The sequence below is a fragment of the Elgaria multicarinata genome, chromosome 4 (genome assembly GCF_023053635.1).
Source record: "Elgaria multicarinata webbii isolate HBS135686 ecotype San Diego chromosome 4, rElgMul1.1.pri, whole genome shotgun sequence".
NCBI lineage: Eukaryota > Metazoa > Chordata > Lepidosauria > Squamata > Anguidae > Elgaria > Elgaria multicarinata.
The window spans coordinates 110,102,511-110,129,870 of NC_086174.1; the positions used below are offsets into that span (position 1 = coordinate 110,102,511).

A 27,360-nucleotide genomic window follows, 5' to 3' on the forward strand; every position below is an offset into this window, starting at 1 on the left:
CTATTTCAGTTTGACATGAGGCAGGCTGAGAGCATCTGTACTGTCTCCTGGCTTGCAAATGCTTTGAGATGATCCTGACATTCCAGTCCTCAGAGAGTCAGTGGAGAGAGTTGTTTCTATTAATGGGTGGGAAATGGCTTCAAAAGTCTCATTTTCTTCCTCTGTTTCCAAATCTTCATCAGTTATAAATAATTTTGATTCCCTCCATTTGCTGTATAATTCTTGACTTCCCCTAGAGCTACTGGTGTCACTTCCAGAAATCTGTACATTCAGTTGTTCTGTTGTTGACTGTATAAGGTTTTGTACAGACAGTGATTTCCCTATATCCATTTGCATTATTGGTTTCACTGAGACTAGTGGGTCCCGGTCTGTATCGAGGCTTTTTCTCCATGAAAGATCCTTTGTCACACTAGACTGTGCAATTTGTCCATTATCCTTTGAAGCAACAAGGCAAGTGGTGACATCAGAAGTATTTTCCTGTGTGCTCACAGGAATATTATGAATAGGCTCCAGCCTATTGATATGTTTTACTGATGAAAAGGGGGGTATCTGTAATGTTGTAGGTGCTGTTGGCTTAGATGTCTGGTTTATTTGGTTTAATGCATTGTTAGCTGATAGAGTTACAGGTCCATCATTTGGCACCTGTGTGGCTTGACTATGCATAGTTGGACTAAAAGCATAGTAAGCTTGAGGGTTAAATTCATTTGGCGTCAGTATAAGTTGTAGGCCACATGGCATGTTGACACTAGCTGATCTGGACACACATCCACTAGTCTGGGCAGAACTAGACAAATCTTTACTATCCACAGGACTCTGATAATCTGAAGTTTGTTCACATTCAAAAGGTGGCATTTGAAATGAAGCCAAAGTCAGTGCAGATACAGATCCTTTCTTCAAGACCTGTTGGTAAATATCTAGCAGTGAATCTAATTTTGACTCTATGGATTGGACCTGGAGGTTGAAGAAGAAAATCATCTGTGAATACCAAGTACTCTTTAAAAAGTGTACATGCTTTATTTATTTATTATTTACAAGTACTTATCAGTGGCTTACGTCTACTGATTTCAAAAAGGGGTACACAATTCATAGAAACAAAAATAAAGACCAATACACAGAATGTATCATCTCTACATACAATACATCAGGGGTCCCCAATATAGCACCCATGGGTGCCATGGTGCTTGCAAGGATCTCCAGTGATGCCTGCAAAGCTTTTCAATTTTTTTTACCAACTTGTCCATCCTGTTCCTGAGCCTGCTGCTGATCAGCTGTTCAGCAGGCAGGAAGAAAAGCAAGGCAAATGGGTAGAGGGGAGAGAAAGAGCAAGGATAGAAGCTGGAAGTGGGGAGAAACAGCAAGATAAAAGAGGTGAGTGGGAGAGTCAAAGCAAGGCTAGGGGCTAGAAAGGGAGAGAAAGAAGGCTAGGGATGGGAAAGGGAGAGAAATAGTAAGGAAGAGGTTTGGAGGAGAGAAATAGCGAAGCAGGAGCTTAGGAAAGGGAAAACTGAAAGAGGTAAGGCGAGAGAGTGAGCTGAGGTTAAGAGGGAGAAACAGTGAGATAAAGAGGTGGTGGCAAGGTGTAAGGCTGGGAGTGGAGAGAAACAGTAAGATAAAGGGACATGAATAACCAAGCATATAGGGGCTAGAGATGGAGAAGGGAGAGAAATAGCAAGGCTAGAGGCTGTGAGTGGAGACAGCGATTGGGAACGATCTGTGTGGGCAGAAGAAGATTGGATGGGCCAGGAAGCCACTCTTTCCATTTCCCCCTCCCTCCCAGCCCTAGTCTCCCTAGCTCTCCCCCACTCCCCTCTTAACTATGGCAGCCATTATGTGACCAGCCAAATCCTCCATTGGAGTCATTTTGTGATGTGCTAGCAACAGTTACTCAAATTCCCAAATGTGCCCACAGGTCCAAAAAATTTGGGCGACTCTGCTATACTACACCAGAAAGGTTTGCATAAACAGTTGAGTCCTCAACATCTACTTAGACATGTTGGTGCATGTTTAATGTCAGGGGGAAGAATATTCCATATAGTGTGCTCCATTGCACTAAATGGCCTGGTGCGAACGACTGCAGAGCAGATCTCAGAGGTATGTGGCACCACCAGGAATTGGTAACAAAGTATACAAATGATCTCTCTGCAAAGAATATCAAGTAACTTCCTATGAATTTTCAGTTGAATTATTTACTTTTTCCCTAAAAAAGAATGTAATAGCCATTAAAAGTCTGCCAGCCAGGTTGCAATCCACTCTGAGCAGCCCAGTAAAATTTTACTGTAATCTATGGAAATTCTTAGATATTTCTGTGGAGTACTTGTATTATGATCAGCCTTCCAGATCAATTCTATGTAGTTAAACTGGCCCACACCCTCTGGTATCAGTGGAACAACAACAATATGAAGTGCCATTGACACCCTAGTCTGCAGAATAATAATTTTGCACAAAAAGTTACCTGTTTTTCCACCTTGACTACACGCCCAAGCATGCTAAGATCATCAGCTGTTTCATTCTCTACAGTATTTTTCTCTCGACTTTTTTTATCAGAGGCAATTTGTCCCCTTCCAAGGATTTGGTCAACCCTGCAAGATAATTAAATATACAAATGCACATTTCAACTTAACCATGTAATATCTTGGACCTGAAGGTATATTTTTACCAAATCCTTACATTTACAAAGGATTGTACTTCAAATAATTTCCAGTTTTATTGTTTTTAATCATCTAACTGTGCAAGCCTATTCATGTTTACTCAGAGGTAATTCCCACTCTATTCAATGGGGCTAACTTTCAAGAAAGTGTGCATAGGATTGCACACTAAACATGTTCTCTAAAGGTTCTGGCTATGATTCAAATATCTTTCTTTTTCTGGCCCTGTCAGACAGATGGTTGGTACTGTCAATTTTGTTGTTGACCTGGATCGCATGATCAAACAGCTAACCATAACTTATTTAAGCCACAATGACCTGCAGTGTGTTCCAGCAGCCATTTTGAATATTCAACGACCAGCCACAGCTTGTCATGTTGTGTGAACCTGGGGAATGTGAGTTATTTGAGTGTTAAACAACCCTCAACACGACATTCAAAATGGCTGTGATCGTGCGAAACTGGCCTCTTAAGTGTACTAGATACCTATATGGAGATGGGAAGGAGTCACCTCTAGGATCGGTTAAATGTTACTAGAGCTGTCAAACTTCAATGACAATCTGGTGGTGTAGGCAGAAGTATCAGTAGCTTGTTCAGTGTTAATTGTCATTGTATTTAATTCTTACTTTCAGGCATAAATTAACTGGCAAGGAAGAAGGCCAACAGCCTGCAAAAGCTGAAGGAAAATTAGTGTCAAGAAAAACATAAAAATATTAACACACATGGCTCATTTGTGTTGTGCTAAAAACCAAAGGTAATTTATACCGTGACTGAAGACTTTTAATTCTGCATAACATGTCCAGGTGACCTGCTGAATACTGTTCGATGACATCTTTGACATCGTAGGGACGCAAAGTTTCTTTAAATTTCCTTTTGGCAACATGAAATTTCATGATTCTGTAGAAGAAATATCTGGATTAATTCATCCATATGAACTTAACACATTAAAACAAGGCCATAGCAATAGGATCATTCACTTAGAATATTGTGAATGATATTCAGGTGGCTAAGGATGTTAATATCTATTTTATTTTTAACTGTTGAGAATCATGCAGGAAATTAAATATGCTTAAGATGCTGTCTTCCATCATTTCTAATTTGCTGTGATAAATTACCATATGAACTGTTTAAAGAACATGCGTATCTTGAAGGATACACACGATCTATGGACTGATAGAAAATTGAGTAATGTTATCAAAATTTAAAAGCCAGATTATTTTCTCACTAATGTCAACAAACCACCAAATCCCAGTCTGTAACATTAATGGCCAAACTAAATGTAATGGTAGTAGATATATGTTTTGAAATGTGGCTCTGCCCTAATTATGTCTAAAGAGGGATGTGGGGTGTGTTTTTAAGCAGAAAGGGCTGTGTGGCAATGGGTGTTGAACCTTGCGTGCTGCTTTTATTCCACAAACCACTGCCCCAAAGTCCTTTCCCCTTCCTCCCATCTCCCCCACTCCCCTCAAGCTGGGCTCTAATACTGGAAGTGAGCCTCGCTGGGGGTGGGAAATACATGGGGAAGGGGCTGTGGAAAGAGACAGTGGGCAGGGTTCAGTGTGCTCCCATGGCACTAAACTGCACCCAACCTCCACTAGATAGGTGATTGAGGAAAACTTGCATTTGAAGATCCAGGTCTTCAATTTGGCCCTAACATTGTCTTCATATGCATCATACAGGTACTTATATGTTTATTTTGCAAGAGGAATCTTTATTCAGTTTGCTTCTCATTAATTATTAATCTCTTCCTTAGCCATGTTTATTAGTTTAGACCAGCAGCTCTTTTATTTAATTGCTTTTGGTTGTTGCTGATTTGAATCACAATTCTAAAATGCAGTCCCTGAGGGTCTGGCTCCTCCACTAAAACCTTTCCCCTCACAACTCCCACTTGTTCAAATAAGAGTCTTCAAACCTTAGCAGCCTTGTGAACGGAACAAGATTGTCATAACTAGCTTAACTATGATGAAATGGGAAAATCAGTCATGAAATGCATGCTGTTTCTTTTCTTAATCAGTGATGGTGAACTGTGCTACCAGCACATTGCTAATGCTATTATTTCATGCTGACGCATTTCCCTATATAATTTAATAAGATTCTACGTATTTGCTGTCAGTGAGATGTTGGCAAGCCACTTTCTGATATATAGCTCGACAGTACTGTAAGCGGAATTCCATAAAAATGGTAATTTACATTATTTGTTACATGACATATTTGTCTATGCACAAAGCTTATTCTTCCAAGTTAATGGCATGATCTAGCCAAAGATAAGAACTTTTAAATAATTTTGTTTGTGATGGGAGATGTAGGAAAGTGCTTAGATTTCTGCCAGTGATTATGAATGGTTTTAAAAAGTGAGTCACTTTGGCTGGCTCATGATTTATTAATCTTTTTCTCACAATTCTTAGTTGATTTGTTTTGTTTAACTGCACCTACATAATTAAAGCCAGATTCAGATAAATCTAAATGTCCCGGGTGTAATGCATAATGTATCATTTAGGTTACAGGGTATCTCCCTATCATTTACAGACTGATCTCCACTGAGTTCAACAGAGGTTTTTGGATACATTTAAGTAGGTGACAGAAGACAAGAACAAAAATATTCCAATAAAAGTCTTATGGACTTCTCTGCAGTTATGTAGTAATTGCATAAAATATGTTCATGTAGATTTTTGGAGAATTATGGGTGAGATGTTCCTCATAATTGGCTTCTATGATTAAAAGTTGCTGGCTGCTATAACTAGCATGAAGTGATACGCTGAATGAGAAAAAAATCCTATACATGTCTACTCACAATTAAGCCCCATTTAGCTCAATGGGACTTAAGGACAAAAATTAAGGATGTTGCAGAAATCTGGGGGTGGGAGGTAGAGTCTGGTGGACATCTACTCGCTTGGCCCCTGGGGATGCTAGTCTGCAAACCCCTATGCTGTCCCGATTTGCCACACGCCAAGTTGGGCATGCTCATGGCATCCCATTGCCCCATGAACCACCATTTTGCAGGAAATTGCAGGCAAGCTATTTACGTTTATCACAATTTTGCGCAAAATATTGACTGTAAATAGCATTTATGCAACATTGTAGGCATAAATGGTCTATATTTTAACTATGGGTTGTTAACCATGAACAACCCAGAATTCACAATCCAACAGCAAACTAGGGGTTCTCTTCCTGGGTTGTCTGCGGTTAACAACCCATAGTGAAACAATGCAGGGCTCACAGGTAATGACAACCCACAATTCAGCAGTAACAACTTATGATTCAAAAACAACCCATACTCAACCTATACTCTGGGTTGTCATTACATGCAAACCACGTCACTCTGTGGTAAAACCAAGCAGTAATAAGCCTAACGCAAGGAGAATATTCACTATGCTTCCTTCAGAGATCCCCACAGCTCAGGAGATGGTAATGTTTCTCTGTCACATAATAGAAGGTCAGCATCCATTTACCTAAATGCGCAGAAATGTAAATTCCATAATGGAGAGAGATTCTGGGTTTGGGGCCTCTGTTTTGTAGTATAAGTAGAAAGATGAGTGGGTCCTGAGAAAATCAAAATGGATCCCATGTCCTTTGAATTGCACCAGCCTATTTAATGAAGGTGGGAGATGCTGATATTGCCTTCAATGTGTTGAAGAAGCATATAGATTAGACCTGTAGAACGTGACCGACAATGCCAAATGCATTTCTCCCTTCATATATTATGCCCTGCCATATGCTTTTTAAGAAATACTATTAGAAATTGAGAAAGCAAGGCCACAAGCTTTGATATAGCTGCTCTGTATGTAGGCCTCTGTATGTAGTTTGGTTCTTGCAAGCGAACTACATGATGGGATTGGAATGATGTATGTGCCTGAATGTGCTGTAATGCTGAAACTGTTTAACTGGAAGGAAATGCATAATTGGAATTTCTAACTGTCAAGACATTTTGATATAGTCTAAGACAAATAAGCTAGCTTGAGAAGAAGGACTGACCATCCAGGTCAATCTGACATTGCTAGAAGACTTATGGGCCATCTGTTGATAAGGTATAATGGAGAAGATTTCTTTGATTTGTCTTTGTTTTGTTTTAGAATTTTGCCAACTGCTAATTGGTTAAGATGCTACTGTGTATAAATATACCTGGTTTTCACACTGCCAGGGGAGAAGTTCTTTGTCTGTAGGACTCTCTCCATACAGCTGTATTATGCTCAATAAAACAGAATTGCCTGACAACCAAATTGGATTTTTATCCTTGACATAATCAACAACAAAAACAAGACGTCAATCAAATTCTTGTTATTCAAGCTGATGTGGCTAGTGGACTACATGCAGCTTGGTAGATCACATTGTAGAGATTTCATCTAAATTAAAGGGCAGTTTCATGGAAGGGTCTAAGTATTTGCAAAATATTAACATCTTGCTATCTTACAGATGACAGCTTTCCCAAGAGTGATATATGCAAATACTTCCCCTCACCTCTGTTCTGATTCTGTTTGGACCAGCAGTATTGGGGATCAGTGCACTTGATGTGTGGCTTGCATGTCTCTGGTATGCATTCGTATGCAGTACTTCCCCTCCCCTCCCCCAGTTTGGCTGCTACATCTTAAGAGTAACCATAGTTTAGTGTTAAGCGCTTAAACATAATTATTTGTTGAAACAAACTTGCTTCATAATCCATGGTTTGAAGTTGGCTTGTTTCAACAATGGAACAAGCAGGGAAGGTACTTTATGCAACACAAAAGCAAGAAGAAATTCCTCAGAGCTGGCGAATTTTATTTTAGCTTTTTGCATTTGGGAAAGAAATAAACATATACATTAATACTAACACTTTTAAAATCTTTTAAAACATCTAAAGCACAAATATAAATATTAGACAACCTCATCCATGTTAAAACTCTTAAGAAGATATATAACACATAGGAAATAAACGTACTTACACACACTCAAAAGCCCTAGTATTCTACTCATCTGGTTGTGCTGGAATGCATGTGTACTAAATTTCAGCATTTAATCTATATTTTAAAAATACTGGTACTTCCATGAGTGACTGAGCTCCATGTATCGGTATTCATATATGTATACAATATGTATAATTTTGTTACAAGCACCTGCTGCACCAATAATCCAATAGGCAAGGTGGGAAGAACTTGCCTAAAGTCTACTTTTCCTCTCAACTACCAGATGATTTTTGTCGTCTCCTGGAGAGCAACTGGACCCAAACTAAATCCAAGTTTAACATCCCCATCAACCACGGTGGTACAGGCATTGGTAACCTCAAGATTGGATTACTGCAACACGCTCTATGTGGGGCTGCCCTTGAAGCTGCTCCGGAAGCTGGAGCTAGTGCAGAATGCTGCAGCACAGCAGCACAGAATGCTGCAGCACAGCTGTTGTCTGGAGCTGCCTCTTTCCAGCATGTAACTCCTCTGCTGAGGGAACTGCACTGGCTGCCTATTCGCTACCGGGCCAGGTTGAAGGTTCTTGTACTTGTGTACAAAGCCCTAAACAACTTGGGACCAGGATACCTGAGAGAGCGCCTTCTCCCTTACCAACCTGAGGTCATCCGAGGGCCTGCTCCTGGTGGTTCCACACAGATCCATCCTCCGATTGGAATCCACCAGGGGAAGAGCCTTCAGCGTGGTGGCGCCCCTCCTGTGGAATTCCCTGCCTCTGGAGGTCAGGCAGGCGCCAACCTTGTACTCCTTTCGGCGCCTCCTGAAAACATCTTTATTCCAAGAAGCCTTTCTTTAACATGCAGCCTTGGATTACTGTTATTGCTTCTTTTAAATTTTGTTTTAACTGTTTTTATTCTGTTTTTATTTTCATTTTACCTTGTACACCTCTCCGAAATTTTTCAATGGGGAGCGGTATATAAATATTATAAATAAATAAATAAATAAATAAATAAGTGTTGAAATACTGTTTCTTTTATGTGCATCATCTGGCTATAAAGAGCCATCATTTTTCTCTTGTTAATGTATTTCCCACTTACCTGATAGCTCGGATAACTGTTTTAAGTGCTGGGGTGAGATCTTCTACTGATACATCACACTGGCATCCTCTCTCATCATATATATCATCTGTACCAAGACTGGCATCAGCTGTAATAGATAAATTCCACATAAATGATATGCATATCTATATAGAATGCAAGTGCATATCATAAGGTTAATATAATTAATTGGTTGTTGAAATTGATTAAGTGCCAATTAAAGGAAATATTTTCACGAGCAATAAAACATGAGGATTTCAGTGTTAATTGTGTTGTAAGCAGTTTCTTGATTTAGACAATGCATTTATGATTACAGTTTTTGTGGGAAGAAGGGAACTACTACAGCATTTAGATAAAATAAATTGTTACTTTAATGTTTCATTGGGATGTTGGATCAGTTAAGTCCATTCTCAGGATCAAATTACAAATTTGGCAACACACGTTAGTACGTGGGTAGCTGTCAAATAGCTCTAAGGTGGCAGAATAGAGGGGCAATTTCAAGTGAAGAAGTAGCACACTGGTAGAGGTGCTGAACTTCAGTAAAATAGCTAGAACCAAATGGATTCTACAACCATCTAAGACATATTTCGATTGACTTTGATGGGTGTACGTAGTGCCGTTCTTTGGTGATATGTAAGGCAAACTACATTTTACCAATAAATACAACAAAGACTCAGTGTTTTGTTTTTAAAGAAAAGCCTGCAATTTAGCTTCCCAGTTTTTCTGAACAAAATTATCCCTCTCCCCCAGTGGTGCTTAGCCCCACTTCTGCCATGGGGTTCCATATTCATATATCTCTTTGTAACACTTCTTGGAATCATGACTTCCCAAGACTGCTTTTCTTTAAATAAAAAAGAAGTTTGAACTTTGTTACATGTGTTTGCTCCCTTGTAACTCTGGCCGTTGATAGTAGCACCCATGCATCTAATAATGCAGTGGTATACAGGTATCCTTGGTATACAGACCACGTGGCTGAATCAGTAAAGAGTGTGCTACCAAATTGGGCTTAAGCAAGGCTTTAGAATCATGGTTTGAAGTGAGTTTCAAATCCTGAGTTAATCAGGAACCTGGTTAGACTTAACTAGGCTTGATGGTGGTACTAAAATTAAGGCTGGCAGGAATATCTCCTCTAAAAGGGAGGTGGGGGCAAAGGATTGTGTGATGTAGCCCCTTCTGATAGCTTGCTAATCAAAGCAGCCCATTAGAGTTATATCTGAACCAGCCCTGGTTATCATAGCTGTTTCCATTAAAGGGCTTCATAATTACTTTGATGATTGTCTCGAAACATGTAAGATTAAATGCAAAGAAGTTCTATAAGCACCTACAACTGTATATGTCAGCACCTAAGTTATGGGATATTCTTACAACACTAATAAAATATATTATGTAGAACACAACAGAATGAGAATGGGTGGGATCAGGAAGAGTTCTTTCATTAATGGAAGGGGTTTGGTTTCAGCAGAGACTTCCAGAAATAAAAGTTCCAAAATCCATATGCATGTAATACCTTTATTAGGCCAACCAAAAAGACACCAAAAATGTGTGCAAGCTTTTGAGATCTCCAGATCTCTTCATAAGACAAGATGTTACAAAAAGTGGGATGTGGGGAGGCTGACCTGATGTTTAAGTCTTGGTTTCTACTTGATCAGTTTTGAGAAATAATGCTGGAGGAATCACATCACCTAAAAGAGCTTCATTTTTATCAAAAGCTTCAACACATTTTGTGTTCCTTTGGTTGAACGAATAAAAGTATTGCACTAATATGACTGCACATTTTTGTTATGAACAACACAGCTACCTTTGCTTTTTAAGAAGTAAAATATGGGGTGATCTCTGTTTATTCATCCTATCCACTGCAGCACCCACCCACGCCATCTCATGCTGTTTTAAAGGGTCCTCCAACTCTCTAGAGCACATGGGGGGAGGCGGCAGACTTGGGAATGCACGGGAAACAGAGACTGAAGAGTGACCTATGAGTGGATAGGAGTGGACTCAAGAAACTCTAAATCCAACTTGTCATTGCTTGGAATTATGCCTTGTACTCTTTTTTTTTAATGGAATAACGAAATGACATAAATTCTTCAGCCTTGTAAAGTGTTTCTTTAAAACGGTATGGAAAGTTGTATAAAATGAAAACCAGTTTGTATAGCTTCCCATGCTGTTCACGCTCAAACATATTTATGGATGTACATTGGAAAATACATGTAAAATAGCATCAAATGGAGATACATTTCTCATTAAATCATCCCACTTCTGTTTGATATCATCACTGCTACTATGACTATCTTTGTATTATGGCAGGGCTTAATGTCAGGGATGCTTGTGTGGAAAAACTATAAACTTTCTTTGATTTATATGGGAAGCTTGCATGTTTCTTTAAAGAACCTAAGGGTCTTTTTATAAGATCTGAGAAGTATTTGCTAATTAGAATTCAGCGATTTTCTCACTTGAAATACAGTTCATGACAGACTTATATTTTCAATGTTATATATTATATGCATGCGTTCTCTGTATATAATTGTATATAATTAAGCACATAATAACAGCGGTCAAAATTATAATGTAAAATAACTACCTGTCCTACTGGCTGGTACATGGAGATAGATTAACTTATAGTACAATCCTATGTATATCTACTTAGCTCTCACTGCATTCAATGGGGCTTCCTCCCAGGTAAGTTTCTACAGATTCAGCCTAAATTAGTTTAAGTTAGTAAACGGCATGCTTTCATTTTCAGAAATATTTTTGATGGCTTACTTTGGCAGGAGTGGAGTTATGTAAATAGCTTTCATTTTTTTTCCTAAGAAGACTTTTTTTCCTATGTTAGTAAAGAAACACTTTTATCATCTTTGCTTCTTTTGTGAGAACTGCCAAATACTGGCATTAATCAAGCATTGATCAAGGTCTATCGAAGTTCTACTGACATTCTTAAAGCATGATCCAAGTAAAATACAATCTCAACAGGTTAACTCTTTGAGAGACAAAAGCTATAGCATATTCCAGATTGATATTTTGGGAGCCCTGTATGCATCAGGGAATAGTTGGGAGGGTGCTGCTCATGTCATGGCAAGATTTTATTTTAACCAAAAAGTGATCAGTCCCTAACAATTGATATCTAAACAGCTGTTATATAAGAATAAGAAAAACCAATTAATACAATTTTAGAGGGGAAACTAATACAAGAAGAAGAAAAGATAGAAAGAAAGAAAGAAAGAAAGAAAGAAAGGAAAGAAAAAGGAACGAATATAAAAAACCTAAATAAACAAATATACTAATTAATAACTGTGCTGTATGATCTTCATGTGTTGTTACAATGTCCAAATGTCAAAGCTGAAGTGGGCATATATTGTTGTAAGTCCAGTTGTGATGTATGTTGAATAAATCTCCACCATATAGCATAAAAGGATAGCGATTCTTTTTTTCCTTGGATTAGAAGCAAATCATGAGTTATTTTTTCTGATATTGCCACTGACTATATATTTTGATACCATGCCGATAGGTTCAAATTGTCCCATTTTTTCCACTGCTGTCTGGCGAATGGCAGTTAGAAAGAATGATAATACATCTTTACATTTCAAATTTATATTAGATCCTTTGTATATTGATAATAAGAATAATTCTGAATCATATACAATCCTTTCTCTACTAATAACCATTAATTCTCAATGTACTAACATCCAGAATCCCTTTATATGTGGACAAGTCCACCATAAATGAAAATACGTGCCTTTTATCCCACAGCCTCTCCAACAAAGGGGGTTGCTTGTTGAAGGAAAATGTGCTAGCTGTATTGGTGTACGATACCATCTGTGTAGTATTTTCAAAGAAGTTTCTCAAATAGAAGCTGATATTGGTCTAAATGGGCTATTGCATAATTTATTCCAGCTAGCATCATCTAATTCCCCTCCAAAATCTCCTTCCCACACTTTCTTCAAGCCTACAATTGGACCCATCTGGGTATCCATTAGGATAGTATAAACTAGAAATACAATTCCCTCCACTCCTTCCCCTACCATTAGCATTGTTCCTTCTAATCCTGTTGTTCTGAGTGCATATGTCTTTGTTTTGGAGTCTCTGAGGAGGTAATTGCATTTCTTGTAGCCATCCTAGGCCTCCTAGATCAGGTTTAAGTTCTATTGTTTTATGTTTATCCTGGGTGTAAAAATCTCTCAATCGAAAATATCCCTTTCCCCCCCATTCAGAGATTTTAGTGATGATAGCTATATCTAAATTACTGGGATATATTTGTAATGGAGTGAGGGGACACCACACTGAAGACAGCTTGGATTGCCACTTCTTCCAAATTGTAAAAATAGTCTTGGTATATGGATTTTGAATATTGTTTAGCACCTTTATTTTTATAGGTTGAAAAGGCAGGAACATTTCTTCTTCCCTACGTATCCAGTTTTTGTTTTCCTTCATAATGATAAAGTGGAACTGCCGTAACTGAAAGGCTTAACAATATAATGCAAAGTATGGGAGTCCCAAGCCTCCTCCATTTGTTTTTTTGTAGTATAGTTTTAGTGTCAGGCGAGGTGCTTCAGCTTGGAACACAAATGTATTGATTTGACTTTACCTGGACTTCAATATTTTTGGCTGGAGGAGGATAAGGAGAACTTGAAATAAGAATAAAAACAATTCACCCTGAAATTGACAAATTCAATTTGCTCCATTTCTTCAGATTTGTAGTCATTGTTTTAATAAGGGGGCCATAATTTATTTTAAATAATTTGTTAATTTTCCTGGGAATATAGCTTCCCAGGTATCTAAAAGAAGTTCTACAAATTGGTGTTCCTCATGTATGGCTAATATAGTATTGGTGGTTGGGATGCACATTGTATGACATGATAGTAGATTTTTCATAATTAACTTTTAATCCTGCCACTTGTTGAAAATTTTCAAGTTCTTCCTTTAGATTGGTAACTGATTAGTGTAGGTCTCCCAGCATAATTATCATGTCATCTACATACATATTAATCACATGTTCTTCACCCACTCCTCTATATCTGATAATACCTGGGTGTTGATGTATTATATTAGCCAGTGGTTCCAGGCAGAGGGCGAAGAGCAAAGGTGATAAAGGGCAGCCTTGTTTTGTTCCCCGTTCCAAATTGATAAATGGAGAATCTATATATGTACTATTGCAGTATTAGCAACATATAATTTGGAGACTGTGGACACAAATTTGGTTCCTAGCTGATAATAATTTAGAACTCTTAACAAATATTGCCATTCCAGAGAATCAAAGGCCTTGAATATGTCGAGCGAAATTAATGATACTGGGTGACCAGTTCTAGTTGCACCATGGATAATGTTTAAGACCTGTTGTATCGGGTCCGATATATGTCTTTGAGGAATAAATCCAGTCTGATCCAAATGAATTAAGTCACACACTGCCCTATTCAATCGTTGTACTAAAATAGATGAAAATATTTTTGATCATGATTAAGTAGTGTGATTGGGCGATAGGACCCCACCTTTGTGTTGTCTTGGTATATTAGTTGATGGTATATTAGATTCTGGGTTTTTTGAATGTTTCTTGCACTGCCTGCTAGGGTTGTGGACTGTTTTCAAGCTTTCTCCTGGGGGGGGGGGCATCTTCTTTTCCAGCATCATCTCCAGATGGATCTTCAATGTTGGCTGTCCCCTCTGGAAGTTCAATTCCCAAAATCGTCAGCCGGCGAGCAGCTACCTTTGCATTTCAGGCTATAAGTGTCCCAGTTTCTCTTGTAACTATTAGCTTAAAAGGGAACCCCCAGTGATATTGTATCCTGGATTCTTGGAGTTGTAATATGAAGGGGCGAAGCTCCGTGTGTTTGTTCAGAGTCTCGGGCAAGATCTCGCAACACAATTATTTTTATCTTTATACATTTTATCTCCCAAGGAGTGTAGTTGTTGCCATATTTGTGCTTTCTTGATGTAATGTGCAAAGTGTATTATAATGTGTCTGGGAGGGGGCCCTTCTTTAGGCCTAATCCTTGTTGCACAGTGAGCACACTCAAAGTCATATACAGTGAGTTCCAAGACTGGAATCAGGGTTTTGAACCAGGAAACCAAGAAGTTTTTCATATCATCTTTCTCCTCCTTCCAGAACTGCCCTAAGGCGTAAATCATTCTGGCCCTCTATTATCCCAGTTTGTTCAATTTTGTCTCTTCTTCATTTTCTCTCTGGAGCTCTTTTATAGCCTTGGAGTGAGCAATTCCTAAATCAAGCGCATTTGAAGCTGTCTCAGCCACCACAGTAATCTTTATTTCCATCTCTTGTATTTCTTTTGCTAAGGGATGCATAAGTTCTTTCCATGTTTCTTGAAGCATAGATTTAAGGGAAAGTAACTGGTTTTCAAATTCTGCCTTTAGAGCCAAATCCCCCTGCTGGACGTTTTTTGTCTGTAAATAAGACGCTGTAGCAGGAAAAGTGTTTGATGCACTTTCATCCATGTTGGATACACTCTCTGCCATGTCTATTTTTAGATTTGCCCCCTCGTTATTTTCTAACAGTTTGAAAAAGTCAGTAATGACCCTAAGTTTCTTCTTAGTGGGGTCAATTAGCATTCCCCCACAAAGTCATGGCAGGATGTGATGGTTATGCAGAAAAGCTGTTAAGGAACCATAGTTTCCCTCTCTCTACACTGCTCCCATCTGTACAAGGCAGGTGATCTTCCCTATGGAGTTATGAGTTTATATAAATTATATGAAAGTAGGGGGGAAGAGGTAAATGGAGGATATTGCAACATTCCTTTTTTTAAATAATAATAATAATACATTGCTTACCACAAGGACTGCAAAAGTACACTGAAGGCAATGGAAGGGCAGAATTCATGTGAGCTCCCGGAAATGGAAATCAAATGTGTCCTTGTAGAGCTCCTTTTAATTAATGAAATGAAATGAGTAGGTTCATTTCTTGTGATGGAACACTTTGATGGGTTAGGCAATAAGTAGCACCTTCCCTCAAGATGCACTGAATACTAATTAACTCCTACAAGGGGCTGGCAAGATTAAAAGGTTGAATACAGATTAGATAGATTCCTTTAGGAAACGCATAAATTCAAAATGAGTAGTTCTGAACATGGTCTGCTAGGACATGTAACAGAAGCAGCTTCAAACATAGGCACCATTCAGTCATAAAAAGAAGTGAATATAAACGAAACTTCTTAGGGGGACTTTCCATTATCAGATGATTTGGTGAAACAGATTAGGAAGGTCAAAATAAATGGGACTCTTGAGCAGGGTTTTTTTTAGTGTGCAGTTGGACACAAAACGTGCAGTTGGGGAAGAAATGTGCAGTTGGAAATCTGATAATGTGCAGTTGAAAAAAGTGTAAAAATATGATTTATATGTTATGTGTATGTGTTTATTAAGAATTTAACAATAGACAAAGTCAGGGATGGCATGTAACAAATTATATAAGGATGCAGGTGAAAGAGCCCTTGACAGTATGACTGATGTTGTTGGGTCCTGTGACAGTGTTGCCTGAATAGATGGGGCCCCAGAGTTGGCACTTGGGTCTATTACATGGTCTGAACCCTCTGTCTGTGCCTCCGTCCTGTGTACTATTGCTGGTTAGCATCTGCTTCAGGTTGGGAGGTTGTCTGTAGGTCAGGACTGCTCTGCCTCCCAAGGCTTGTGAAGAAGTGTCTGTGCTGATGAGGGCTTGGAGTTCACTGATGATCTATTGCAGTGGTTTCAATTGGGGGCTGTAGGTGACAACCTGTGGTGTACTTCCTTTGCTCTGTTGTCCTTCCTGGGTATCCAAATGGCCCTGTCAATCTGTCTTTAAGTTTAAGGGGCTACTGGTATCGGTGATAATCCATCCAGTCGTGAAAGAGAAATAATGTGTTTGGCTTGGGCGGGGGTGGTGTGTCTGACAGGCCATTTGTGCAGGTGAAATTTTGCTTCAAACCCCCTGCTCTTGAGGAGTCAAGGTGGCCAGGGGAATCAGGCAGTCAAAAGAAATAGTTAAATTAAGCTGAAAGTACATCCATAAGAACACAAGAAGAGCTGTGCTGGATCAGATCAAGGTCTAATGTAGTCCAGCATTCCGTTTACACAATGGCCAACCCCGGTGCCTGTGAAAAACACACAAGTAGGTCATCAGTGCCATAGTACCCTCCTGCTCATGTTCCCCAGCAACTGCTGTACATAGGCATATGCTTCTGATACTGGGGGAAGCAGATAGCCATCAGTAATTGATAGCCTTATCCTCCATGAACTTGTCCAGTCCTTTTTAAAGCCATCCAAATTGGGTGCCATCACTACTTGTGATGGTGAGTTCCATAGTTTTACTATATGCTGTGTGAAAATGTTCTTCCTTTTATCTGTCCTTACTCTCCCACCTATCAGCCTCGTGGGATGGCCAAGATTCTAGTACTATGAGAGGGGGAGAAAAATGTCTCCCTATCCACTTTCTCCACACCATACATAATTTTTATACCTCTATTGTTGTCTCCCCTTACTTGCCTTTTCTTTAAGCTAAACATTCCCTAAACATTGTAACCTCTTCTCATAGGGGAGTTGCTCCAAACTTTGATCATTTTACTTGCCCTTTTCCAAACTCAACAATGTCCTTTTTAGGTGCAGTGACAAGAGCTGTACATAGTATTCCAAGTGTGGTTGCACCATAGATTTGTATAAGGACAGTTTTATTGGCAGTTTTATTTTCAGTTCCTTTCCTAATTATACCTAACATGGAATTTCACTTTTTTACAGCAACCACACACTGACATTTTCATCAAGCTGTCCACCACAACCCCAAGATTTATTTCTTGGTCAGTCACCGCTTGTCAGATCCCATCTGCGTATAAGTGAAGTTAGGATTCCATCCCCCATCCCCGCCCTCAATATGCATCAGTTTACACTTACTTATGCTGAACCGCATTTGCCATTTTGATGCCCATTCTCCCAGTTTGGAGAGATCCCTTTGGCACTCTTCACAGTCCTTTTTGTTTTAACCACCCTAAACAATTTGGTGTCATCAGCAAACTTGGCTACCTCACTGCTCACTCCTAATGCCAGATCATTTATAAGCAAGTTGAAAAGCATTAGTCCCAATGCAGATCCCTGTGGGACCCCCATTGTTTACATCCCTCCATTGGGAAAATCTACCATTTATTCCTACTCTCCATTTTAAGGTTGCTACTTTTTGTTTTGTCTTTTCCTGTCCCTTTAACAACAGACTGACACACAGAATTTTAACAGATGAAGCTTTTTCATGGCAACAAGCTAAAGAGCTTCAGATATAGGGTAGTGTTGAAATTTAATATATAAATAAAAGCTTTCTCTGCTAAATTTTTACATGTCAGGCTGCTCTTAAAAGCACAGAAACTGGGAGAAATAAAAAGTTGACAAACCTATTCATTCTCCAAAGAACCATGGCCTCATCTACACCAAGCAGGATATTGCAGTGTGAAAGCAGAATATAAAAAGCAGGAGCCACACCTAATTTAAATTAGCTCTGCCCGCTCTTCCTGCTGTATCAGGACTGCAGCTTCTTCTTACAGCCGTGTGTCTTCACAGTCAGCAGCTTCGGTAGATAACACCATCAGATCAAGCGCTGCTTGTAGAATGTTTCCCTTCCTCTCCCCAACAGTGGGGGAGGGGAATGCAGAGGAGTCCGACAACTCCGAGCTGAACAATTAAACAAATTCCAGAGGCTAGCTTTCCTCATGTAAAAAAGCACTAATAATAGTGCCAAGATAAAATTGAACTTCAAACGATAGGGTAGAAGAATAAATAAATTAAGATAAAAAGAGTAAAAGTAGGCGAGCTACCAGACTGCGTGTATGCTGCCTCGCCCAACCGGAACCGGAACTCTCCAGGAGCCACACCAAGCAGGAGATAGCACTATGACAGTGGTATATGGTCTGTGTCAATGGCCCCAACAGTTGTCAGTGCACTTCAGTACTGCTATAAAGCAGTAGTGTGGCTCCTGCCTTTTATATACCACTTTCATACTGCAATATCCTGCTTGGTGTAGATGAGACCCAAGTCCCTCTTCATGAGCTACTGTTAAAAGGCACAAGAGCAAGGTTAGAATAAAGGAGACAACTAAAATTTGCTAATTTTACTAATTTGCTAGGTTACGGTCCTAATCCTATTTACCTGGGAGTATGCCTCACTGAAGTCAGTGGGACTTACTGAGTAGACATGCATAAAATTGCACTGTAAGTAATATTTGTATTTTTGAACTTTACAAAAAATGTTCAAATTTGTAGATTAATGTTGTATAGTTTAATTATTGTAAGATGGGGAGAGATTATTTATTTAGAATATTTATATACTACTTTAAACAATTTTCACAGTACAATGTAGCTAACAAACTTATTTCTTTTCAGCTCATCCCTTTCAGTGGCAACTCCCCACACAATCATAGACCATAGGTCCCTCTGGATTAGCACCAATAAGAACAGAAGAGCCATGTTAGAACAGACTAAAGGCCTATATAGCCCAACATTCTGTTCTCAAAGTGGCCAACCCAGATGCCTAATCAGTTTTCCCCAAGAACGCCTGGAATTGAAGAGCCACCCCCTCTCTTGAACCTTGCTTTAAAAAAGGAGATTGGAAACTGGATGATAATAGTTCAAATCCATGGGATCTAAGTGATTTTTTTTCAGTAAACTTCACTCAGTTGCCTCCTTGATGACAGAAGGAACCTTTCACTTCTACATTCATTAACTCTGATGGCAGTCTTTAGCAACTGTGATGTGCAAGAATCCAGAGGGCAGGCAGTGGGTTACGAACTCCAAGCAACTTGCGCACATTCTCAGGCAGAACTGGAAGTTATCCAACATAAGATGTTCAAATGGTGAACGAGTTATTTCTAACACAAATCCTATGATAACTATCTAACTTAATGCAAAAACAAGTGATTTTTCCTGCACAGTGTAATGCCATTTGGTAATAGCAAGTGATTGAGGTTTCCACAATTTAAATTGCAAGGTTTTTGTGAAGAAGATTCCTAACCACTTGAAAAAGTTGAGTTGGCCTGCCCTGTGCCAATACAATGTTGGTGGAGAAGTGAGATCTCTGTGTTGCCATCACAGCTACAGAGTAAGTCAGAGAAATGATCTTGTGCTTAGTAGTGCTCAGAGTGTGTTTTCCACCACCTATGCTTTAATCATCCCAACGGGGCCACCACAATTCTTTGCTTAAATTGAAGGTATCTGGGAGTGATTGTGTCATTAGCCCAGGTCATCTCCCTGTTCCAGGTAGAGTACAGGGTCTCAACAGGACCAGTAGTCAAGACTGCAGGTTAATCCTTCAGGAACTTCAGAAAGCTTTTAGGATCCAGTATCTGGGAATGGAGTGAGGAAATTGGTCTTCTACCCTGCAGAAGCAACCAGGAGCCTTAAGTTCTAATCTGATCAGATATTGCTGGTCATAATAGTTTTAGCAATATGCTCAAATTCTTTTTTTCACATTCCTTATTGTCTGCTTGCATTTCTTTCAACTAAGTTTTTTTCTGTCTTTGTTCTCCTAATTTGGACATTTTTTTTCCTGAAGGATGCCTACTTGCCTCTAATAGCTTTCTTGACTCTGCTCATTAATCATTCTGACATCGTCTTGGAATTTTGATATACCCCATGAAGCACAAGGAGTTATTTCATCCTTCCCTTGTGCACAAATCAAAGTGTTTTTCACTCATGAATAGGGTGAAGCAGAGTTTGGAACTTACCTGTTAATTACTAGGCATAGTTGTAGTGAATAAAAGGAAAGAGACCTGATAATCTCAGGATTGCCCTGTGTATGTAAAGGTATAAAGGTTTAAAAGTAGCAGTGGGAACAGTCTGGTTTCAGAAGGAACATTAGCATTCCAGCACAGTATTCCCAAATGTGTGCGTGGCTTCACAGTGATGAAAGTCTAGCTTATTTATTGTGGCTGTAAACTCAATAATAACTACAGTGAATAAGACATTTGACATTTTAAAAAATCTTACTATCTGGCACCGGTTTAGGCTGTGAACTCTTCAAACGGAGGGAAGGTCGGAAGCGTGTCCGATCATTGAAGCTCCAGCTCTTTTGCACTTTTGTTGGGCTGCCCTCTGCAGTAATATCAGTACTTGGCGATCTCCTGTCACCAACTGATGCTTGTCTGCTCTTGATACTTTGTCCTCTTGGGCTGGCCATCCGTACCCGTTCTTTAAAGCTCAGCTTTTGACTGTGAAGGCAGAAAATGTATTTTACTTCATAATGGATTTATTCCAACCCACTGTATCATGCTTCACAGATGTACATATATTCTCCAATCCACAGAACTGTGTACATTCAGATGTATGTATGAATATATTACAGGTATGGAGTTGTCCCCCCATTCATTTTAAAGAACTGGTTGCGTAGATCAGTTCCCTCTGCTGAAATGAATGGGTGGCTGTTCTAAAAGGGGGAGTTTCATGCCGGCACTGGAACCCCCGTGCCTGGAACAGGTAACCGGAAACCGGATTGTGGCAATAAGACCAAATACAAGGATCTCCATTTGCAAGCTTGTAGAGGGGTCCCAGAAGGAGGAAAATACATAGCCCTCCTCCTCTTGGCAGTGGCTCCCAGAGTAAGTTGTGCTGTGGGTAACACTTGACACTAAAATCTTGCCTTTAAGGAACCTTATACACATTTCCCTCACATGAGGGACAAAGGGTGCATGTGCAATTCCTATTGACTATCATTTTCTATCTAGTTAACTGTAAAATAGCTTCAGTCATTTACATCCTACATTACTAAATGTGAAACAAAATTAAATACAAAAGCTTATAAAACCTAGTCTTAGCAAAGCTTCAGTTTTAAAACTGCAGACAATTTAAATAATGTTTTCAAGTTGCACAGCATAAGTCATTGCATTCCTAATAATCTGCATAGGGATCATATTTTTCAAGTATGGTTGCATGCCATTGTTTAGTTAAGCAGGCAAGATTAATATTGTTATTCATGCATGTTTCCAAAACATGACATTTTTGAACACTCCACAAACAATATTAGCAAACATATTTCAAATTCTTTGTTACTTAACACTCATTTGAACAAGACAAAAAGAATCTCAACCTTAAAACAATTAACAGAGTATCCAGTAAGCATTACCAGTGGTATGAATAGTTCAAAGAAATGTGACATTATACCGGGTGACTTGACTTGCTTGCCACTGATTAGCTGCAGAAACCAATAATGGACTGGGATTGAAAAACCAGTCATTTTTTTAGTTGATCAAAGGTGCCATGCAGTTTGCGATTTCAGGGCTAAACAAAACATCAAAGATGTTGGCTGCTTATTTGTTGATGATTCTTCCATGTTCCGTTGCACACACAGGATAGTTAGGAATTACTTGAGTGTTTAATGAATCATTACTGACATTTTCATGTTTTGTCATTATTCATTCCTAAATAGGTTATAGTTTGCACTCAACTGAAAAGTAGTAATGTTCACACAATGCAATCCTAAGTTTGTTTATTCAGATGTCCAGCCCTGTTAAATAGCACTTACTCTCTAGTAAATGTGTTTAGGGTTGCAGCAGCAGTCACTATTCTATCAATGAGGACACAGTGTTCCTGTAGAAGCAAATCCTTTGGGGCCATTAAGGTACATGTGACAAAGATTATCTGCCTGTTGCTATAGCTGCTAATCAAGTTGAGGTCTTGCCTGTTCCACTTATGTCATGGTCATTGCATCTTACTGCAGCATGACAATAAGAAACATTTTAAATGGAAATGTATTCTACAGCTACCAAGAAACTTTAAAAAATACTGTTCCCCATATTGAGCTGCCTAACCAGCTGCAATCTAAAAAGGAAATGTTTCTCTGTTTAATTATATGAAATAGAATGAAACAGACATGTGGTTATGAATTTACTAGGTAGTAAAAAAAAAGTTTGTACATGCAACTTTGTACATCTTATTCCAAATACAAGCATAGCTCAGGCAGGGAATAGGATACCAACAGCAACAAACCAAGCACATGCTGGAGAGCTTCTACGGTCATTTTAAAAATTGGAGTAAAACAATCAAACTATTGGAGACATAGTATAAAACCATATTTTTATTGTGGCAGTCAAGAGAGTTATCTCTTTCCAGAATTGTCTTAACTTAATCACATTTTTAACCATAAGAAACAGATACAAGAAAGACTTTGAAACTTTATTTCTTCCATTTGTAACTTTTAAAAATCACTTTTGGGACTCTTCATTTGGCATATCCCTTTAAACCTTTAGATTTTTTTAAAGCATTGCTTTACAGTAGCAGTTACATTTCACTCTCTTACTTGCTTTGCAGTGACTTTTGTTGACTATGTAAGTTCACTAGAAAGTAATTGGGAGAGTGGTTTACATTTATTCTAACAACGTTAATAATGAGCTTGTATTTTTTCATTATAATGTGATATTATAACACAAATGCATGTACAACATATATATTCCAAAACCCATCTTTTTGTAATACCTTATTAGGCTGATGCAAAGATCACAAAAAATGTACAAACTTTCAAGACCTCCAAAAAGTTTGCATATGGGTGAATAAGAGGGGGGAGGGGAAGGCTGACAATGCTGAAGTCATGATGTCTGCATAGTCCTAAGGCAATATGAAGGAGCAGGGTTTGCAGACATTCAAATTGGGCTGTACAAAGTGTTGTAATGGTTTGAGGTTTCAGTGCCTCTAGGACCATTGGGAGCATTTTCTTACATAGCCAATATGGCTAACTTTTTTGTGTATAACGTATATGTTTTCTCAGCATAGTAAGATTGTTTTATCCAGAAAAGAAGGAGGACGAAGACGACAACAAAGGAATATGTACAATTAATCTTCTTGGACACTTCTTTGCTTGCCATATTAATGAAAGTTCATTCAAGACAAATGAGATATGCATACAAGTTATACTTTATTATTCCCTGTATTAATTCTTAAGAGCTATATTTTATTATCCTGGTATTTCAAACTGTATGAATGAAATTGTCCATATATTCTACTTTGTTGATATTATTATAGTTTAATTTTAATTAAAGAAGTTTAAATCCTATCCTGGCTCAGGCAAGGCAAGGACTAAGGAATAGAATAGCTGTTACTAAACACTCAGCATAATCATGTCAAAAGTAGCATTGTGTAAGCAAGGCTCTTACGGTTCTGATAGTTGAGAATTTTGGAGCTTCCCCTAATAGAGAATGCTGGAGGGGGCTGTTGACAAACGCAGGGCAGCAGGTGCCATTGCCTTTCTACATCCATCTAGTTGTTTATGTCAGCTTGCTTCTCCTGCTCTAAATACTTTGGGTCAGTTCTAGCAGCTCCTGCTGTTTGGTGTGTTTGACCACCATCCTCTCCAGCACTTCTCTGCTTATTTCCAAGGGAGCTTCAGAATTTCAACCATCAGGGCCAAACTAGATGGCATGTTAAATAAGTGATTGCATTTAATTGTCTAGGTTTTATCTTCCTAGGAGGAAGGGAGGAAGGGAATTAAGATTAAGACCATGGCGCAAGTGATTAATCCTCTTTCTGCCTCCTCCACGGGCTATTTTCTGGACAAAATTCCTCCCCTGAAGCTGCTATTTGCTCCAGCAGGAAAACATTCATTGGCACTACTAACAACTTCCCTTCCAGGGGTAATAGCAGTTTGTGTGTGATTCTTGTTGGGACTGTAGGAGGTAAGGGTTAACCTCTTCCCACACACCATGGCCTATTGGTCTATGGCTAGACATGTTAAATACAATCACACATGGAGGGTGAAATCTTATAGAGATAGTTAAACTCGGACCGGGCTGATGACAATCCAATACAGGGTGGCTGGAGCACAGAGGTAATCCTCGCCTCAGTGCTCCGGCTGGCCTGCATTTTTGGCTAGACAGGTGATATTGCCTCTCTAACTGGGGTACTTTGGAGCAGGAGGGGGAAAGCTGCGTAATTTCTCCTCCTATCTCTTGCCCCTGGGACCACTCCCTTCCTTACCCAGAGAATATAGCCAGCACAAAGAGAACCATGCTGGCTTCAAGGGTAGGGTGTGTGGTTTCTGGGCTCCAAGGTGAGAGCCCTGGTTCCAACCTCAGATCCCAGAAAACAAAAGTCTTCGTTCCCCCAGATGCTGTCTAAAGGACATAGGATTGCACCCTAAATGTATCATCAAATTTGGCCCTCAAAGTCTGCTTAATTTGCTGGGATGAATGTAGCTTGTAGCCATGTTCTCAACTGACCAAATCCATGACATGCGGCCCTTGACTGAATCCTTTGTGTACAGGCTCGAGGCATACACAGTGCTTCCCCCGGATAAAAGCCGTGTGTGCACTCACCAAACAAATAGTCAACACAAGTCCTACATGAAGCAATCATTGATACCACTGCTTCCCATAGTTCCATGGGAACAGCACAGTAGCTATTTTGACTGGAAATCAGGAAATTGTCAAGTTCTTTAGCTTTGATCCCACCCCCAAGCTCTGAGGATGCAGATGTGGAGAAGGTGCCTGTTGAAGGATAGCTGTCCCTTGCTCCAAGTCCTGCCTGGCCAGAGGACATTGTTTTGCTGGACTCATTGGATTTAGTCATTTCCAGTGCAGCTCCGTCATCCTCAAGCCATAGGAGCCCATGCATGCAGAACAAGGCAATGGCTCTTTCAGAACAGATAGCTCCTTAGATGGGGAGGGGGCAATGGCAGGACTAGACTGGGCAGCTTTCAAAAAGCCCCCAAGTGAACTTTTCATCTCACTGAAGCAACAGCTCCCCCAGACACACTGCATGTCTAACCTGTCCCTGCTCTAACTTTACCTGATGTGACTCTACCATATCTACTCTTACAATGTCCTATCAATAGGTGCCAATTGCACTGCATTTCCCCATGAGTTCATATTCTGGCCAGAACAGGACAGACATTTGTATATTAAAATCTTGGGGGGGGGGTGTTCCTGTGGGTGCTGTTCCTATCTGAGGTGAGATACGTGGCTGCCAAAGAGGTCTTTCTCAGTATTTGAAGGGCAGTATGAAAACATTAATAATTAAATAAATAGGAAATTTGTACAGGATATAACCCTGACTCTCAGTAAAATGGAGACCTGGGGACTGAGGCATGGCTGTGGTGAGCACTTACGCAAGCAAAAACAGCAATCAAACAGAAGTCAATAAAGACAAGCGTCTGTGTGGTTTAGTGTATGGAACTGGGGAGTTGGGCCACAGAGGCCCACTGACACATCTCCCTGTTGCCATGGATACAGGACCATATATGTTACACTCACTGCAGGAACACCACTGAAAACACCCAGAATATAGCAATCACTTACTATTCAAAATGAGTCCTGATAGAACTACACCTATGCTAGCTGCTTGTAGCTCAGTTTCCAGTGGTCAGTGCCATTACTTGCTAGTGATGGAATGATGTTTATTTGTCACTTCTACCTCCTTTAAAAACAAACACCTTTACTTCCTGGACTCACTATGTTGCTCATCTCCCCCTGCCCCACCCTGCAGTTCTTTGTCCAGTAGTCTCGGGAATGGCAAATTCCAGGTAGGGACTTACGTTGTTGCAACAGCATCTAGACCTGAGAAGGGAAAAGGCAGGCTAAGGTGTATATGTGGCCCTTGTTAGACTTGAGTCCCTTGTCTGTAACATCTGTGCCTTGAATATTCTAACATTTCATGTTGCTTCTTGTTCATTTTGCAGCCTGGTATTTGTGCTGCCTTACTAAGGAAGCCTTTAAGGCAGTCTATGCAGGCTTTTGCCTCAGGAATTTCTGGAAACCTCCAGTATTTTGGTATTCTTTTTCTGAATTTCTCTACATTCACATTTTTCTTTACACCTCTCATGTTTCTGCCTTATTCTCTTTCTCCATCTCTTAAAAACAAATTAAACTGAAATAGTAAGCAGTGGTTTTGCCCCTGGTGTGGTCCACCTTAACTTGGTTCATGGACCCAGCCCACCAGCTGGTGAACAACCCTCTATGCCATCAGCAAAGTTTCCTCCACCTCAGGGAATTCAATTGGTAAAGTTTTAAAAAAACTGCAAGAAGGGAAAGTTATAACGATGACGAATTTGTGTGTGCATTCCCTAATCAACTACACTGAATACAGGAATATTATGCCTAGTGCCTGCTTATGGTCCTCTGCATAACAGAAGTTAAACAAAAAAACAAAACCCCACTAATAAACAAACACAATATCATGATGGATATGTTAGCATTTACATTCATTAGGATCATGTTCCTAAATGCCTGCTAAAAGCAAACCCACTTAGCATGTTTCATATTCAATACTTTAAGGTTTAAGAGTAGACTGAAGTATCTGTTTTAAGTTAGGAATCTGCTTACAGCTTGTTTGCAAAGGAATTAATTAGAAGTTCATTAAGATTTTCCAGTCCAAGCTCTAAATTAATGGATGCTCAACATTAAAATTGGGTTTCTTCTGCAAAAAGAAATTGAGAAAGTTGGCCGGTTTGAATATTTCTCTGCATTTACTTTTGAGTCACTAGAATCTGAGTGCAAACTACTCCCCCCCCCTAAAATACCTTTGTTGCTTTTCTTTTATTACTTTTACATTTTACAGCTGTTTTTCTGGATTTGTAGTTTTCCTGACATTTCCCTGTATCACTTGGATACACTAGAGGTCACTGTGGTACCACTGCAGAAAAGTTGTCAGGATACCATTAATTTTGCTGAATTGTAATCAACATTGGTGGGATAGGAGGTAAATAATATACGTAAGCACAGCCCTGATTCACATAGCTATGTAGAAGTTGTTCGCCATATGATTGTAAAACACAAAAAAGGGGGTACAATAGTGTGCTGAAAACGTGCTGGATCTACCT

At 39.4% G+C, this 27,360-nt stretch overlaps 1 protein-coding gene across 5 annotated transcripts in view; it reads right to left on the bottom strand.

The window, feature by feature from the left end:
- The window catches only part of KCNQ5 (potassium voltage-gated channel subfamily Q member 5), a 322,595-nt gene continuing 295,235 nt past the window's right edge, over window positions 1-27,360 (bottom strand). For 4 of the 5 annotated variants that reach the window (XM_063125807.1, XM_063125805.1, XM_063125806.1 and 1 more), the window contains 5 exons: window positions 20,547-20,767; window positions 8,614-8,722; window positions 3,408-3,539; window positions 2,453-2,579; window positions 1-951 (listed from right to left, as the gene is read on the bottom strand). In XM_063125807.1, the coding sequence (XP_062981877.1) occupies window positions 1-951; window positions 2,453-2,579; window positions 3,408-3,539; window positions 8,614-8,722; window positions 20,547-20,767 (1,540 nt within the window). The remainder of the gene's footprint in view (window positions 952-2,452; window positions 2,580-3,407; window positions 3,540-8,613; window positions 8,723-20,546; window positions 20,768-27,360) is intronic. The other variant, XM_063125808.1, reaches the window with a different exon arrangement.